Genomic DNA, 18232 nt, shown 5'->3' on the forward strand with positions numbered 1-18232 from the left:
GTAAGCAAAACAGCTTAGTTTATCTTTGTGTCCTTGTAGGGCTCGAGAGGCTTGAGCAAATGTCATAGTTTCGGCAAGAGGGATCAAGCTATTAAACGAAACCTCAACATCCCGGTGGTCGTGAGGGGCTGGCTCTATAAACAGGTGACTGATGGTGTTTCTATCAATTGTTTTGGTTTTTTAGTAACTGAACATGGTTATTTGTGACTAAATTTAAGTCAACCTAGAGAATTATGGCACGATCAACCTTTAACATCACAAGCGCAATTTAGAGCAGTATACTCTTTACGGTTTACATATATATTGACTTATGATGGTTCGGCTTTGGTGAGAGCCTTGCTAAACCTTTTCGAATGGGATTGAAGGTAGAGCATAATTCAAACAGTATGTACAAATATGGCATCTGCACAAACGAAATATCTGCAAGACTAAAACATTAAAGCCACCAAAAAAACAATACTTCTCTACAAGTACCACAGTTATGTCCAATGTAATATACGGTAGTAGCGCAGTAGGCCCAATTGTTCATCAAAAACGAGACTGCCAATAGCTCTAAAAGTAAATGCAGGTATTTGTGTTTAAAAGGTCAATTCAACTGAACTAAAAAACTAACTAAATAAAAAATGTATCTGTCACTTGACATTTCAAGGTCTCTAAACTTATTGATTTCTCAATTTTGCAGCCATTGCAGCGCTTCATTGTGATCCCCATATTGCAAGTCATCAAGATAATGCCAATGAAACTGTTCTTTTCCTGTGTTCCTTACCACATGTGCCTACTCTCTTAACCTCCAGGACAGCTCTGGAATGAGGCTCTGGAAACGAAAGTGGTTTGTCTTGTCCGACTTCTGCCTGTTTTACTACAAAGGTGAGTGTGTGTCCAAGACAAAAAAAATATTTTAAATTCTGACAACTTGATCATTCATGAGTTGAAACATTTATTCAAAAGCAAAGATGGGAGGAAAGAAAAAAAAACCCAGATTTTAACTAATATTTGAACTATTTAACTGTTTCCTTATTCAGTTTGAGCGCAGGTGTTTCTGTGGCGCCCTGTGCCTCTCTGTTGTCCTTGCCTAATAATAGATAAGCCAAAGGCCTCTTCGTGCCACATGGCCCTCGCTCATGCCATTGTCACCCACGAATTACAGCGTACCTTCGCGTGACTCGTAAATCCCAAATCTCTTGTAAACACCGTAAAACATCTTGGCAGTGTGTTTTGGGTGCAATTACTGACATGACGGTGTGCGCTTGTTGTTATTGTTGCTGCTTCAGACAGCCGCGAGGAGACGGTCCTCGGGAGTATCCCTCTGCCCAGCTATGTCATCGCACCAGTTGCGCTCGAGGACCACGTCAACCGCAAATATGCTTTCAAGGTAACAGGATTCCTTGTTGGTAAAATGAGGATGAACATACACAGAGATTAATGCACCAAAAATATAATTTGACTCCGATAATGAATGGATGTTTTGGCCGATGATAGGGACATTCCTCATCTGAGCTAATTGAGTAATTTAATTTTGTTTATCTACCATAAACTGTGAATAGGTGATTTAGATATTAATGATGTGTAGATTAAACAGATCAATCTAAGCTTTGTTGCTTTCTTTTGTGCAGAATGTACAAAAAAGTCAAAGGGTGTTTCCTCCAAACAACAGAATGTTTACATTTTGGAACAAGCAATATTTTGCTTGCACATCAGTGAATGAGCTCTGAGGAGTTCTTCCAGATGGGCAGCGTCTGGTTGTTAACCGTTTTTTTAATAACCCCTAGTGATGGCTGCCTCTGCTGCAGGGGCTCTTTTACGTATTCCAGGCATGATTTCCGCATGAATTAGCATATGTACAGTACTTCAAGCACGGTGGGCTTATCTATGGTCATTTTCTTTTTAATTTGCACTTGCAGGGAGCAGAAACAATTTGGGTTTTATTTTCATTACTAAATGTAGGCTACTAATGATATATCAATCCAATTATTGTGAAATGGAACAAAATAACCATGGTTTTGTAATGTTTTGGGCAAGTTTGAGCAGGTAAATGTGAATAATAACATCTAAATCTGCATTTCCTTCTGTGAATTCTACCAAAGGGCCATAAATGCATTTATTTCCACTCCAGTGACAATGTTCTATTCCGTACCCCGCTCCGCCTCTGTGGAAATATATTGCCTGAATATTTGATGTAGCGCTGCGGCTGTAGGCCATTCTGTTGCAATCATCCATGACCTTACATTCTACTTTGTACTTTGTTGTTGTTGTTAGATTTAGATCAACAGTACGTTTCGATCAACTTTGAAATGAGTTGCATGTGCCTTTTAATGTCACAGCACTTAATAAGTTAATTTTGCAGCTGGGAATATAAATGATAGATTGCGGACTGCAGTCTATGCAAAGGGGAATGAAAAGAGCTTGTTTTTCACTTTTTCACACCTATGAGAAATCATCTATTTAATTTTGTAGATGATTCATAACCATCCTGAGAACAAGTCACTTGTACAACAGCACTGCTTTAAAATGTTTTTGATGAAGACAATAACTAGGAGTGATGTCTTATCATCCACTTTTGAGGATTTTCTAAGAGTAACAGCTTTCTATGTTACATGTTCACATTTAAATTGTTTTTTAAGGGGGTTGATGAAAATGTAATTTACCAAAATGTCTACATTTAGCAACTGCGGTCAGTCATCTGAAGGTGACCCTGTTTTGTTTCATCATCTGTCATGTGTTGGTATTTTTTTCCACAAACAATAATTGAAAGAGGTTTTAATGTAAACGTATTGTCTAGTTAGTTATCACTTAACTGTTTGAATAAGCAAAAATATTTCAAACCTATTTTTTTAATTAATTTTTTTCTTTCGTTATTTGGCTTGCAATCAATCATAACCTTGGGGGGGGGGCAACAATACTTTGTTGGCATTGTTTTATTTTAGATCAACAATAGTCGGTCACTTACCTGCCATTATCCTGGTGCTTACAATGAATGAAATGGTCTTTACCAGGGGTCGCCAACTTTTTTGAAACTGAAAACTACTTCTTGAGTCCTAATTCATGTGTCGAACTAACAGTATGATACGAACCACTGAAGTAACAAATTTGCTTCAATTATAAGGGCTGGAGGAGAGTTATATCATTGGCTTATTGTCGTTTCACCAGCTAACTTTTCTCCACCAACGCTATGATTTGGCTGCAATACTGACCTTTGACCTTTTCCCCCTATATAACTATTATTTTTTAATATTATATTTACCAAATTGGCATCCTGTCACGGGCTACTCAAGTGGACCACATTGGTGACCACAAAGAAAATGTTAAAAAGAGCTTTTGCACATCCAAGCCCCCTCAACTCACTTGTGTTCTTATGGGAAAACTTGCTTTCATTCACTTATTGGATTGCATGAGGAAATCAAAAAGATTGTGGTCATCACCAGCAACCATGGAGTTCTAGTATTACCTTGAGCTATTAACTTTTGCTAAACACATATTGACCATGTTCTCTGTAATGACCTGTCAAGGGAAGTTAACAGTCTGAGCCATTTATTGTTCTTCATGTCTTCTACTCTGATCTCCTTGTTGTTCTTTTTCTCCATCTCACTGTGTTTCTCTCATTCCCTATTGGTCAATTGCCTTCCATTGTGACCGGGTGTGTGCGCGCGGGCGGCGTGAGTACTGCTCACTCTGCGAGCGGCGGTCCTGACTTGCACAAGCTACCCCACTTGCATGAATACTGTAGGTATTTGATTTCACTTCCGCTTCGTCATCAGTGATTGTCACCATCCAATGTCACCTCATTCATCCTGGTACTGTACAATGTACATTCCTAAATGTGCATTAGTAGCGTGTTGTCATGAACAAGCAACATATGGTGCAATGATACCAGAGCACTTTGGGGCGCCATTAGTTTTAGCAAATTGTTTTTGCCTTATTTGGATGGTGACACATTTGATATTGGACCTGCACTTAAGGAAATTGGATCAGCAGGAAACTGCGGTGTCAGTGCTAGAGTGACATACACAGCGTTTGCACTATTTACCAAATATGCTAATGGGTCATGTCAAAATTGGCTCAGTGGCTCCAATTCTGTTTTTTTGTTTTTTTGTTGTTTTGTTTTTTGCTGCAAAGCAGAGCAACACGTATATAAGTGGGTTTGCCAGCAGCCATCATCAATAATGCTTCCATGGGCTCTGGTATCTGGCCTGTCACTCTCGTTATCATTTATCTTTTTGTCATTGTCCTCATGGAAAAGACCAGTGGTGGGAAGTACAAATACTTGACTCATTCGGTGGCAGGCATTTTCAGAAAAGACAACCCCTAGTCATTTTAGAACATTGGTGGATTTTTCAAGAGCCACATATTATTTGACTCCATATGGCTTATTTACAAAATACAGATGCTCCTCACATAATTACATGAATGAACATTTATGTTAAAAAACATCCGGCCGAACAGACACTTTTATTGCCAATGTAACATTTCTTGAACAAACATGCTGCTTTTGGGGTTGCCTGAAAAGTGATGATTTTGGAGGTACAGTACAAGTATTCCACCCAACGCCAGCCAGATACTGTGCTGGTTTTCTCTTGTCTCTATGCCAGCAGCAAAAGCACAACGGATATAGCCTGCATTCGAACAGCAAGTGTATAAAATGAGGCTTCAAATTGTGAAGAATCATTCAAGCCATTTACTCCACTCTCAAAATGCTGTGAATCATTACAACAACCTGAAAATGGAAGCTACTTTGCTTTGCACCTTTGTCATGCCTTAACAGCCAACAAGGACAACAACAAGTTACTTTTAAGTGGCCATGTAGGTATTGCGATCTCACAAACTGAACGTTGCAATTGCGCCAGATAATCAGTGATCCGCACAAAGGCTCGAGGCTTAAGTTCTTATGCCGTTTGTGTCGGAAGGAGGGCTCATCGCCATGCACAAAAAAAATCAGGAACACTGAAATGTTGAATAACAGCTGAAAGTTATAGCTCAATTCATTCCCATTTTATTCAATGCTACATAGTTGTGAGTACATTTGCCACTTCACATTTTAGATTCTACACATTTCATTTTTTTCTTTCTTAACATTGATGGTGCTTGTCTTCCTGAATACCTTGTGGTGCTGCAGTTTCTGAATCAGCTTTAGGATACAGTGCATTTTATTGCCCTGTATCTCTCACAAGTCCTCGTTATAACTGAGGGATATTTCTATAATAGAATTGTTAAACCGCTTCACTGAGTTTTATAGTACGAGTCCTTTCCGCGCTTCAGCCACATATGTGTGTTTTCAAATGCAATATGTTTGATTTACCGGATATATATTGAGACAATATGTGATTTCGTCTACCAGTCAAAGCTATACAGCTTGTACACTGGATAGTTAACTTTACATATATGTTTTTGTGGGTGCAAATGATCCAAATGAGGATTATGTTATACTAAAATCATCATCTAATTTTCTCAAGTATATGCTGATTTCTTATTACTATGCCTAGTAATAATACTAACTTGATGCATTCTCATGGAGCTTTTTTGTTTAAAAAAAAATAAGGATAATGGATGAAAATAAAATCATTATTAATACTACATATTTCTCATATGCAAGCACCGCCTTAAAAATTATTTTTCTCTCTACTCCCATCATGCACAACATCATAATACAGTAGCTCATAGGCCAAAGTTTTCATAAAAAAAGTTTTATTATTGAAGGATTATAGGGTTATATTAGTAGTTGGCAAAAATCCCATTACGAATTGTATCTTTTCCATTGTTTGGTTGGCAGCTAGTTGATTCCATAAACTAAACAAAGTTTTTGTTTATGAAGCGCCACTTTGTTTCCTCTTTTCCCTTGCAAAATGTGATTATTTACTTGACAGATGTCAGTCTTTCCCGACTTGTCTGTCGGTCATTTTAGTTCTCACGTCCGTATTTGCTCTGTCTCCCTCTGACAGGCGAGCCACACTGGAATGCGTTCCTACATCTACAATAAGAACTCTGTGATTGGCTCACAGGCGGAACACTGTGGGATGCGGACGTACTTCTTCAGTGCGGACACGCAGGAGGACATGAATGGCTGGATCCGGGCCATGAACCAAGCGGCGCTGATGCAGCAAAGTCACACCATTAAGAGGTTGGTCTCGTGCCACGGAGTAGGCCTCTCCTTTCCCATTGGATGGGATTCCAGCTGTTTAACTAATGTCCTGCCCCCTTCATAAAGCACAGCAATCTGTGTGAACTTAGTGTGGTGATGTCGTTAAAAAGAAGAAGAAAAAAAAAAGAAACTGGATGCGCCATTTGTTCTACTTACATTTGCATTACCAACGAATATGATCGATCGTCTCCCTGCCCTCTGAGGCTTCATTTCAGCAGGTCAGGCTCTGGCCATCTGTTCAGGGCTGTGATCATTTCTGATGTGCATCGAGATGAGGACTGAAGCCCTCTGCCAGCTGGACATAAGCACCAGTCAAGCGAGGCACTTCTGTCGTGCGTCTTACTGCGCTTCAAAACAATGCAAACTGTCCTTGTATGGTAGGCCTGGGAAATTAATCCAAATTTAATTGTGATTTTGATTAAACTGTTTCTCACAGTCTTAAACACACTATAATAGAAGAAAAAACATTAATGTGCAGAATGACGCAGTGTGTCTCAGTTGTGGAAGGACCCTGGGTGCACCATGATGCTTGAATGTGATTCTGTCCTCCCTGAAGCTGTTTAATGACAGATCAGTTGGAGTTTACTGTAAAACTAAACGGACAAAAAATGAATTGCACACATCGTATATTGCCAGTGGTAAGCAGTCCCATAATGAAATCGCGCTGACAGGCTAATAGAAAATTAACATTAAGTTCTGGGAGCGATATTCCTTCAAATAACGAATATGCACACATATAAACTCTGGAGGAACACGTACAGACAGACTTATTATCTTGCAATACTGAGCCATGAACATTTGTGACCGTTAGCAAAATGTGCATTCTTGTCAGGGTTCGTTCAAGGTCGGCCAGCTTCATGAAAGCTGCTCTCAAAAATGAATTCAGGTATGTTGAGCCTAAGTACATTTTTATTCTTAAATGACCTTTTCTGTATCCCCTTTCAGGGAAATAGAAAGGCCCGAAAAAAGCATACAGCAGGCATTTCCTCAGACCAATCATATCACGCAGACTACACCTCAGTCAGAAACATTTCAAAGGATAGACAGAGAGCACCCTTGGGATGATGGTGTGCGGTTGGCTCACGGAGAAGAGGGGAGGCACATGTTGGAGGTTCAAGGAAGGCCCAGATTGTCGGATCCAAGGGAGAGACTCTCTCCAAACTTGGTGGACAGTGCCCCTCAAAGGAACGGCCATCTGAGTGTCCAGCCAGGCCCCGTGCCGTCGGAACAGCACAATGGAAACCTGTTGTATCAGAGGGGGGCTGACACGGAGAAACATTCACAGAGGAAGAGTACGCTGGCTCAGGTGGAGCACTGGGTCAAAGTTCAGAAGGGTGACCCGCCAAAAAGGTCAGTGGAAGTCCTCATAGTTCATTTGAATTAAAGTTTAGTCCACTCTGTAAGGAATAGGACAGAAATATAGCTAAATACTTCCCTCTAGTGGCCAACATTACATCCTGACTTGCACAATAAAAAATAACAAGGTTATAACAGTGCTGCACTTGAGGTAAATGGAAAGCTGTTGGAGCATTTTTTTGATATTCAGCTTAAGGTCTACATAGTACTCTACTCTTTTTCCTCACAGTTCATTGCCCTGCCAAAGTTTTCACATTTGTATGCAGTAGTAGGAAAAAAACTGCTAGTAAGACAGTTCTACTAGTGTGTTGAATTGTCTTACTGATGAGGACAAAAAGTGAACTTTAAGATGGTTATTGAATAAATGCTCAAATGGCTTGCCCTTGAGATGGCGTGAAACTAATTGCTTGTCATTTGTTTCTGTCAGCATTCCCTCTGCAGAGTACAACCTCCCTCGGCGAACTCCCCCCTTACAGTCCAAAGTCAGCACAGCAGACACGTCCTGCCAGTCACTGCCAAAGTCTCCCCGCATCCCGTCCGGCAGCAACTCTCCTTCCTTCGACCTGCCCAGCGACTACAAGTACGCTCACGACCGACTCAGCCATTTCCGCATGTCCACGGACGAGCGCGTGGCCACCAAGGAGGGGATGGTGTGGCAGTTGTACGAGTGGCAGCAGAGGCAGCAGTTCCGACACGGCAGCCCCACGGCGCCCGTGTACGCCGGCTCCAACTTCACCGACTCCTCATCTTTCACCGTCACCGTGGAGATGCCGCGCTCCATTTCTGTGCCACCGTCCCCGTGTGAAGTCCCGCCGTCCGTCTCCCCGTCATCCTTCAAGCCGCTGTCCCCCCGCAGGCCACACACGCCTTCAGGCAGACGGACGGTCAGGCCGCTTGATGATTTGTCAAGTGTGGACAGCACTAGAGCGACTTCCCCGGGCCACATCATTACTCGCCTCTCACAGGTTTGACATGTTGTGCTTTGTCGTGGCAAATCATCTAATCGTTTACCTCAAGAGACACATTTTACTGGGATGTTCAAATTAAATTCTCGGGAGCACCATGATTTTTTTGTCAGTGCTGCTGGATGTTCATCAAAGTTTTCTGAAACAGCCCTGTCACAAATTTATATAGTTTATTTTGTAGTTATTGCTTCGAAGAGATTTGTAATTGCCTTTAGATGCCACAAACTGTTGACAAAACCGTAATTTTGTCATAACGAAACTCCACAATTCACTTCAACATGGTTCCATTGCATCAATATGCCAACAAAGTACTTTTAGTTTTCTAAATAATAAAAAATAATAATAATCATCAAAGAGCTACATTTTTCTAAATGAAGCTCTTCAGCTCACTTAGATACATACTATTTCATTGGCACAGGGATGCCAGCAAAGCACTACTTTTATCTAAATGAAGCCTCTGGGTTTTCAGCAAATAACAGGCTAAGTTCCAAATAATTAATATTTTTGACTGCCAAACCACAAATATGCGAGGGTTCACTTTATATCAGTTAGGGAAAATACTATTTAGATATGATATGGCCATCGAGGACATCGTAGCTGCTTAAGCATTTTTCTATATGGAGTATTTGAAACCCGTGATCAAAATCAAGACTAATGTCATGAGAGTGAGTTGTGCATTTTACAGAGTCCCCACTCCACAGGTGGTTTGAGGCCTAGCCTTCACTGTGATTCCATCCACATATTGCTGCAGTCAAGAGGCGGGCCCATCGTCCACGCCCTCTCCAACCACATTGGCAGACACACACACACACAGGCCTCACATTTGACCCCTTACACACACGCGATCTGCCCCCATAGTGATTGAGACTAATTATAGGCATACCCTTATAATATGGAAGAGATGCAGTATATTTTCAAAACAAAGGCGAACCACAGTGACCATGCAAGGGAGCAAATGTTTATGAGAAGTATGTACAAGCAGTTGAACTTCAGTTCTGGTGCGCCCAGCATCTTAAAGGCTGAGGAGGCTCTTGTAATCGCGAAGCGGTCGGTCCCAGTGGAACATCATGAAGAGATGTTTTATTAGCATCTAATCCAATGTGCCCAGGGCTGGCGAGCACCCTATAAACATCTCTACTCTATCTCAAACATCAGCAGCGCTCTTTCTTCTCATCCCGCATTTAAATAAAAAACCTATTATACAGCAAAAAATAGTGGCATGGGAATCTCCGAGGGAATGGCTCACAGTGCTTCTCTTGCTGGTAGCAAACAAATGTTATTTTAAGAAAGCAGGTTTGCTGTAATTTATGTGGAGTTAATTAAATCTCTTGTTGTTTGTGTCCTTTTAAGGCTGGCTATAGTGGGCCTGCCCGCTTTTCACTAATTCTGTGTACTAAGCAAAAACGTCAAATCTTTCCAAGCCCTGGAGCGTCACAAAAGTCGGGGCACACCTTGTTTCCAAAAGGAAAAAAAAAGTGCTGCGTAGTCATATTTGTTTGTGAGCAATGTTGTGAACTCCAAGCCTGTCGGTGAATTAGACATTCTGTTTGATTTAACACTATGAGACCGATTTAACACGTGGACGGCTCACTTCCTCCACAGACCTCCCAGATGGCGAGACGCTCCATGCCAGCTATGGGCTACATCACACACACCGTCAGTGCACCCAGCCTCCATGGCAAAACGGTATGAACAGCTTCTATGCCACTTTATTCTTCTGACTTTTGTGATTGGACACAATGTCTGTAAACAATGTGAATCAGCTCTAATATACGTTTACATTTCTATCAATGAGCCCTCCTTGATAGAGCCACTGCCTCAGTTCTTCAGGAACCTTGAACAGCTCAAACCTTTTAGATTTCCACCTTCTCAATTCACCAATAACAAGTTTCACCTTTGTCGCCATCTACAAAATGTTCAATTTTTAGAACTTAGTGAAGGGGTGGATGTGCCTTTAGCTGACCCACCAAGCTTTTACCATCAAATGTCCCTTAATATTTGTTGTATTAATATAGCCCGACTCCCAGTTTTCCTTTTTACTGAAAAGCATTGATCAGTTTTTTCACTTACCTTAATCAGTAATGCCTCAAGTTAATGCCACTTACACTATTTCTAGTCCCCATTTCCATTTCCCAATCAATTATCAGATTTCCCAGAACTGATTTTGTTCAACCTCAGAGTTTCCACTGCATTCCAAGGATAGGAGATTGAATCATAAAACCAACCCATCCCCAACAGCCCATTAAATCTACCTGATCATAATTGTCCAATGTCCATTAATAAGCTTTGGCATCGTTTACATCCATCAGTAAAAGTGCTCTGGTCGCCCTACTTTTGGGCCCTTTCACTATTCCCACTGTTGAAAGTGGATTGGAAGACATGTTGAAGCCACGAGTAACTGCTGGCTCCCTCTGTGTCGCAAACCCGGCTGTGGCTCCAGCCCGAGGAGCTGACTCTGCTCCTCATTCAGCTGCGGCGGCACCAGGCCAAGATGGCTGGTGTGCAAAGCCCAGCTGACGGTGGTGGAGGCGGCGCGTTCGCTCATCTGCGGCATCAGCAGCACAACGGCCTCCTAGGCACCAGCTTGCAGGTCAGGGGTCTTGCACTTCCTTAAACCTCCTCGACATCGCAGCCCCCCCTCTCTCCCGACCCAGCTGATCCTCGACATTCCCTCCCTATCATTCATTGACAATCAGTCACCTTGGACTTCATTGCTCGAGGCAGTTTGCAGGTTCCACACACACTAGTTGACATTGAAAGCATGTCCCTTGTCGTTTGCACTGACCAATTAAAGGACATTCATGCCTGCGATTCTCATTTTGAAGCCGTCATCATTCCCTGTATGCGAGTCAAGCTGCAGTGGCGGTTGTGTGACTGCACGGCGCTGCTCATACCTAATTTGGCTTGACACACGATACGTAAAAAGGAAAAAGACAAGTGAACTGTAATGGGCCTTTTCATTCTGACGTCTCACGTATTTGCAAATGGCAAAAATTCCAGTGGCACCACTTATAGACAAACCCTTTCAGCCTGTGTCACTGAGGCGATTGAGACAATTTTTACAGACAAGTTTTGATTTTTTTTAATTTTTTTTTTGGGGGGCATGGTGGAAATCAATACAAACCTAAATCTTTTGGAGTCTATCTGGAAGCCCAAACACAACCAATTTTTGGCATGGTTTTTGGTTCAGGTCAGCCGTAGTCCATCACTTTAATGCCACTGGCACGTACAGACCTCCAAACATTATGAAAAGGTCCATTGAGAGCAACTAGGTTCAAGCCCATAATCCATGCATCTTCATTTCAAGTGATGTATCTCCACTGTTCATTTAAAGGCTGATGATACTTACATACAACTGAAGAAGGACCTGGAATATCTAGATCTGAAGGTGGGCCCTGTTTAATTAAATCTCATGTCACTCGATCCTTTTTTTTTGTCCTCCAGTATTTGTTTCCCCTTTGCATTCCACCATTCCATTCTTCTCTTTACTTTAACATCTGCTCTGCCTTTTAATGTCTCTTAAGTTTTATCATTTGTCTGTTTTTGTGTGATGAAAATGAAGTACTTTATTGTGACTTCATTAGCTTCTTTATTTTTTCAAATGTTGCCAGTTTGGGCTCATGTAAAACATGGTAACCCGTGTTACTGTTTTCTTTTTTCTCTTTTTAATGTGGTCTTATATTTAATACTGTATAGTGCAATGTAAAAATGCATTGGCTTCCTGCGGCATGCTGCATCCATTGATTTTGTGAGTCTCAGTCGAGCTGTCTGAACACTTACATACTATTGTACTTGAAAGCCACCACAGTGCGTCAGAACCTGCGGGCGGGAGTCCACTCAACACCCGACTGTGGTTTTTGTAATCCTCTGCATTTCCTGTTTCAAAACAGATCCAAAGTCATGAGCCGCTGATTGTTTCAATTCACAGCAACTTTGAAAACGCCCCTCCAACGTTTGGATACTGTTGGAATGTAAGGTGTTTCTACAAAGAGAAACTGCAAAGGAATCAAATCTGACGCATGCGCTGAAAATTAGGATTATGCACCTGGGTACTTTGAACCAATCATGCCTGGTCAAGATTTGGGAATAGGAGGGATGATTAAGACAAAAGGCTACTTTGGGTTTCCTGCATTTTGTGAAGCAATGCTTGATGTTGTGTGCACATTCGGCTTTTTTTTTTTCCGCTTTGAAGGAATTGGTGAAGGGACTGTGGTATATTCACGCACGTCTGCGCTTGTGAACAGAGTTAAAAGATCAAACTTCCAACGAGATTGTTTGAGAATTTAGTAGGATATTCTGTATCCAATTAATTTCTTCATTTAAAGTGGCGTCCTTGAGACTCCTACAATTTTCTATTGAGAAAAAAACCCACTTTATTTAAAAAAAAAAAAGAAATTCTGCTAAATTCTCATTAAAATGTGTTTTGATCATCAATTTGGTGTAGCCCAAGCCACGTCCATCAATAGGAGGGAAGGAGTCGCCAATCGAACAATTACTGACATCTTCTCATGCATCCAAAAGATTAGTTGTATAGAAATTGAGACAATTGACAAATGAAAATTATGATGGGAATATAATTGATGTCAGCCAGCCACTGTATGCAGTGCACACACACAACATAACACAATCCTGTTGGAGAGCATCGGGGCCTACATTAGTTGCCCAAATGTTTACGCCTCTAGTTTCTGCTCTAATTTTAACTGTCTTTCCAGCTCATGTGCTTTCTGCTTCTATGATTCCACGCCCGCCCCCTTTATTATTTGATCTCTTCTGAATCCATCTGACTGTTCTTGTAACCACTGTTTGTTGTTTGTTAAGATTCTCTGAAATATTTAGGTGTTAACTGGGTGCGTTAAAGCAGGGGGAGCATCGAACTCTGCGGTCATAATGGTGTTAAATAATCTATTTTGTTTGCGGCTACGGGCCATTTCAGGTTACTGGACGGGAAAGCCTCAGAAAAGAAGCGCAGAAGCCTGTTAAAATCGCCGAAAGTGATGCTGATGTAAGTGGATCATGACGTGCATGTGCTTTTTTTTTTTTTTTTTACCCCCACTTCTTCGTAGTCACTGACAGAAGTACGACTTTTAGTATGCTTTGTGTGTGAGTGTTAGGTTATTTTAAACAGAGGGAGTGGAGGCAAGGAAGCGTAAGTATATTGCAACACAGTAGGGACTCTCAAGCAGCCTGCACAGTGAGGGCCTGAGTGTATCGACCACAGCTTTTATTTTCCTCGCTGCAATTTAAAGGGAAAAATACATGTAATGGGATTTTTGGGTGTCGAGCTGTTAAATTTTTCAGTTTGATTTGCCCGCCGCCGCTTGGCATGCTCTTTGTTTCACGCTGAATGGAGGTAAATAGGATGGATGTCCTGGCTTTTCATCATTAGCATTGTTCCACTTTAACAATTTATAAGAAATTTGTCTGAACAATGAATATTTCATGCAATTAAAAACAACAATATACGGCCTCAGCAAAATAAAAACAGCTGAATAATTAATTGAACAGAATGATAAGTAGATGTGAGAAAAATACACAGTGTGAGAACCACTGTGAACTTGGCAGGCTTATGTTGTTTTCATAAACACATAACCCATTTCTGCAAAAACACATCTGTCACTCCCAACTAACACACTTTGGACCTAAAGCGAAATGGAAATGATTTGGATTTTTGATTACAATTGCTCGTAGTGGCTGGTACTGAAGATTTTTTTTTTTTTTTACCGCCCTGTGGGGAGAATGTCTTCTTGAGATTGAAAAGAGATAAATTTGTCGACATATTCAGAGAAGATCAATTCATTTTATCTTGCCGAAGACAAACAGTAAACACAAACGAGTCGATCAGCTAAGATCTGCTTTGCTTCTCATTGATTTATTTTAACATTGTTAGAAGGGGAAATGAGATCGATTTGAACGCTATTCCATCGTTTCTTTTATGACAAATGTATATTTTTTGTCTCATCAGGTGAAATTAAGCCGACTATGTGAGCAAGACAAGATTCTACAGGAGCTGGAAGCCAGGATACGTACATTGAAGGAAGATAAGGTTATGTTCCATACGTTTTTATAAAGCCTCATGAATTATATGCATTTAATCAAATTTAGTTCTACAGATATGATTTTGGGGGGGGTTTAATGTATTATGTGCAGTACAGTAAATAATCCTGAGCAGAAACTCCAGACCATTTCTAAATACACAAGCAATTGAAAAAATATCAACTAACCAATGGTACCCTTCACAACTTTACAGAAAAAAATACAAAAGCATTCCTTCAGTGAATGTGAGTTTATGTTTCAATCCAGGACAAGCTGGAGTCAGTGTTGGATGTGTCCCACCAGCAGATGGAGCAGTACAGAGATCAGCCAGCCCACATGGAGAAAATTGCTTACCAGCAAAAACTACTGCAGGAGGATGTGGTGCACATCAGGGCGGAAATATCTCAAGTGTCCACAGTAAGTTATACGTTTGTGTCCAAATAAAAGAATAAACCACTGTCTAGACCTGATTTGGGTCAGTCTCAACATGTACACTGTCATTTCTACTTCCTAGACACTTTCAAAAAATAAAATGTCAGTTTCATGCATTTTCCCTCCTTCCAGGTTAATGTCAAAAAATGCCCTGTTTTTAATAAAAGAATTGAGACTCACAGGTGCACTAAACTGGACCTGACTTGTGTTGTGCAGGAGATGGAGAATGCATGGAAAGAGTACATCAGGCTGGAGAAAGATGTAGACTGGCTCAAAGCGGCTCTGCAAGGACACATGACTCGCACTGATCTTTCTCAGGTATGCCTGAGTCTTTACAGTAGTATGCGGGAGAATTCATTTGTTCATTTGGAAATCTTGACATCCGGACCTCATATTGAACCTTTCGCGAGCAAAGCAGATGGAAATGCTTAAAATAAGGTCTTTTTTTAGGCATCACCAGTTTATTGTTGCTTTTGAGCAGAAATCTTGGATCTTGGTCAATTTTATATTTTTTCACAATCAATACACATAGGTCAGTTGTCATGTGGGCTGTTATTTTTATGCGTTATTAACCAATTTAAAGTGTTGAATAGCATTTTTATTGTTATCTATTGCATCGCACTGCAACTTAGTACATTCTTTTTTTTCCGGTCACGTCACCCATTTGTCAGCAAGGCAGATTCAAATGTGCTTTTGTATGTGTATGATCAGCAAGAGAAAGTCCAGATGAGGAAAGAGCTTTGGAGAATTGAGGATGTTATCGCAGGCCTCAGCAGCAGTAAAGATAATTACAAAGTCACGATCTCCTCTGTGACCAACCCAGGTAAGAAACACTAATACTTGCATCCATGTGTATACTTTTCACAAAAAGTTAGGCGTGTGACATTTTAGAAAAAGGCCAATAATATTCTTTTTGTGAGTAGTGAATAAGCTGTGTCCCCTGTAATGTCGTCAATGTAAATGACTTGAATATCATTTCATATCCGATCCTCGCCAGAGAGGAAATTTGTGCCTTCCGTGTCGGCGTCATCAGTGCCTTCGATGTCCGGAAGCCCGTCTGCTATGGAGATGAGATTGTCCCAGCAGCAGAAGCAGCCGCAGCAGCAGAGCCCCCACCTCAGTCCGACTAGCCACAATGCCACAACCCACACGCTATCCTCCAGCTATAGTCAACAGCCACCCTACTCTACAACCAACACTGCTGGTCAGACATGGGTGAGTGACACACAGATGTAGAGAAAGCCTTTTGAGGATTTAGTCCATAGCTTTCATATCCAACTTAAGGTCTAGTATAATGTCTTCACTTGTCTTAGTAGTAGTCTTCGTGCCAACTTTGGCCTATGTTGTTGATTAAAAATGGGGGTAATTTATTGATTTGATTTCATTTATACTTGTTTTTGGGCAGGCCAAATCATTCATAACAAAATTCAAATTAAAAGGCCCGCCATATGTCCGTGTAGTCCAGCAATGACTCTGGCGTCTGTTCAGAGTTCATATATACCGTCCTTGATTTATTAACTAACATAAATATTGTAAAAAAAAAAAAAATCTTAATATATGTACATGTACCTGTGTAGGCTGAGGAAGATGTGCCCCCCAGACCGCCTCTACCTCAAGTCTACAGTCTTGACGAACACCCCCCTGCCGTACCCCCCCTGCCCAGGGAGACGAGTGTTATCAGGCACACCTCGGTGCGCGGGCTCAAACGACAGTCTGATGAACGAAAGAGGGATCGAGAGACAGGCCAAAATGGAGACGTTAAGGTACAGTAAGCTTACATTACGTAATATTGTCTGTGTAAACTGTGTTGATCTGCTATTTCGGTTAATTGTTGGCACCCTCCATATTTTGATGTAATAGTATTTACTCGGTTTTACAGTACGCAGGCAGGTCTGAAATGTAACTGTGTTTAAGCTGTTTTTGTCAAACTATTTGTTTAAAGATTCATAACCATGATAACCTCTCTGCTAATTTCCATTAGCCAACGTTTCAAATTCATGTTAACCTTTGACTTTGATTGGACGAAACCATGTGCTTGAATTTTGTTGTATTAATATACAATTGTTAATTCTCTTTTGTTTTATGTGTCAGGTTAACAGTAAATTTCCACTTGGCGTGCCAAATAATTAGTTCATTTCCTCCAAGTGATGTGACACATTAGTCTCCCATGTCTTGATAGTGAGAGAGTAAAAACTGGCACTAAGGAAAACTTGATAAAAATGTGTTTTGATAAGTTCAGTGTTTCTAATAAGTTATGAAGTTAAAGTTTAGCCTATGGGTTGGGTAAATGTGTATAACAGAATGTTTTGGGGTTTCTCGGTATCCCAGATCTTCATCTATTGCGAGTGCGTCTGAAACTGTACTACAAACAAACTTGTTTAATCTCATGAGCTGCCTTTGACACTGGTTTAACGGCTCTGCGGTTGTGACAGGTGGAACTCAGGCCTTTCTTGAGCGATCCTGAGCTTGTGGGTGTGGGAGACGGTTCCAGCGTCACCAGCGTGACATCATCAGGACACAACGGAGGGTATCAGACTTTACCTAGCAGAGGTATGGTCACCTTGACATCATGGAGCCCAGCACACATCTACTAAAACTCAAGCTTTTAATGTTTGAAATATTTTGTTTTTCTTATCAGGAGTAGCCGGCTCCTCCCTCAGATTGAATCACTCCTCAAACATCTCATCTTATGTGACTCTACGGAGAGCAACGTCAGCTCCCGGTGTGAAGGTGAGGTGCCTTAAACAAAATACGGATTATGTCAGTCACACTGATTGAGTTGAATGACCATTCTCTCTCTTCCCTGCTGTGTGCTCATTTTGCGTTGGCTTTCCATTGTCTTCACCCCAGGAGCGATCAAAAAGTGCCTTAGAGCGTCTGTACTCTGCAGAGGTGGCGCCTCAACGTGGAAGGATGAGCGCTGATGAACAGCTGGAGAGGATGAAGAGGCACCAGAAGGCTTTGGTCCGACAGCGCAAGCGCACCTTGAGCCACGGGGACCGCCGCGCCTCCACGTCGTCACGCTCCTCGTCCTCACGCCCACTCTCGGCCGACTTTGGATCTGTATGTTTCTAAACTAGATCTTCACCACACGTCACACTCTCACGCATGGCGGCGGGCAAACCGAGAGTGGCCAGTGAACATTCCCCTTGCATGTAAAACATGAGCACTGCATGCTAAACTACTTTTCAATGCATGTTGTTTGCAACATTACACACATGTACATTCATTTCTGCTCCTTCACCGATTGAGCACCAAAAGTGTAATGACATTTCATACTCAAAGGATGTTTGATTTTTTTTCAGACGTTTTA

The 18232-nt window shown here is 41.3% G+C and overlaps 1 protein-coding gene across 13 annotated transcripts in view; it reads left to right on the forward strand.

The window, feature by feature from the left end:
* The window catches only part of plekha7b (pleckstrin homology domain containing, family A member 7b), a 52073-nt gene that overhangs the window by 27076 nt on the left and 6765 nt on the right, over positions 1-18232 (forward strand). For 6 of the 13 annotated variants that reach the window (XM_049718993.2, XM_049718989.2, XM_049718987.2 and 3 more), the window contains 20 exons: positions 40-144; positions 795-867; positions 1272-1372; positions 5934-6112; positions 7079-7483; positions 7917-8454; positions 10057-10140; positions 10895-11044; positions 11789-11842; positions 12345-12425; positions 13388-13456; positions 14417-14497; positions 14755-14904; positions 15136-15237; positions 15631-15742; positions 15917-16134; positions 16497-16682; positions 17352-17469; positions 17558-17649; positions 17770-17982. In XM_049718993.2, the coding sequence (XP_049574950.1) occupies positions 40-144; positions 795-867; positions 1272-1372; positions 5934-6112; positions 7079-7483; positions 7917-8454; positions 10057-10140; positions 10895-11044; positions 11789-11842; positions 12345-12425; positions 13388-13456; positions 14417-14497; positions 14755-14904; positions 15136-15237; positions 15631-15742; positions 15917-16134; positions 16497-16682; positions 17352-17469; positions 17558-17649; positions 17770-17982 (3111 nt within the window). Of the gene's footprint in view, positions 1-39; positions 145-794; positions 868-1271; positions 1373-2816; positions 3721-5933; positions 6113-7078; positions 7484-7916; positions 8455-10056; positions 10141-10894; positions 11045-11788; positions 11843-12344; positions 12426-13387; positions 13457-14416; positions 14498-14754; positions 14905-15135; positions 15238-15630; positions 15743-15916; positions 16135-16496; positions 16683-17351; positions 17470-17557; positions 17650-17769; positions 17983-18232 lie in introns of those variants that run through there. The other 7 variants (XM_049719000.2, XM_049718990.2, XM_049719001.2 and 4 more) reach the window with 5 other exon arrangements.

The sequence above is a fragment of the Syngnathus scovelli genome, chromosome 4 (genome assembly GCF_024217435.2).
Source record: "Syngnathus scovelli strain Florida chromosome 4, RoL_Ssco_1.2, whole genome shotgun sequence".
NCBI classification, from domain to species: domain Eukaryota; kingdom Metazoa; phylum Chordata; class Actinopteri; order Syngnathiformes; family Syngnathidae; genus Syngnathus; species Syngnathus scovelli.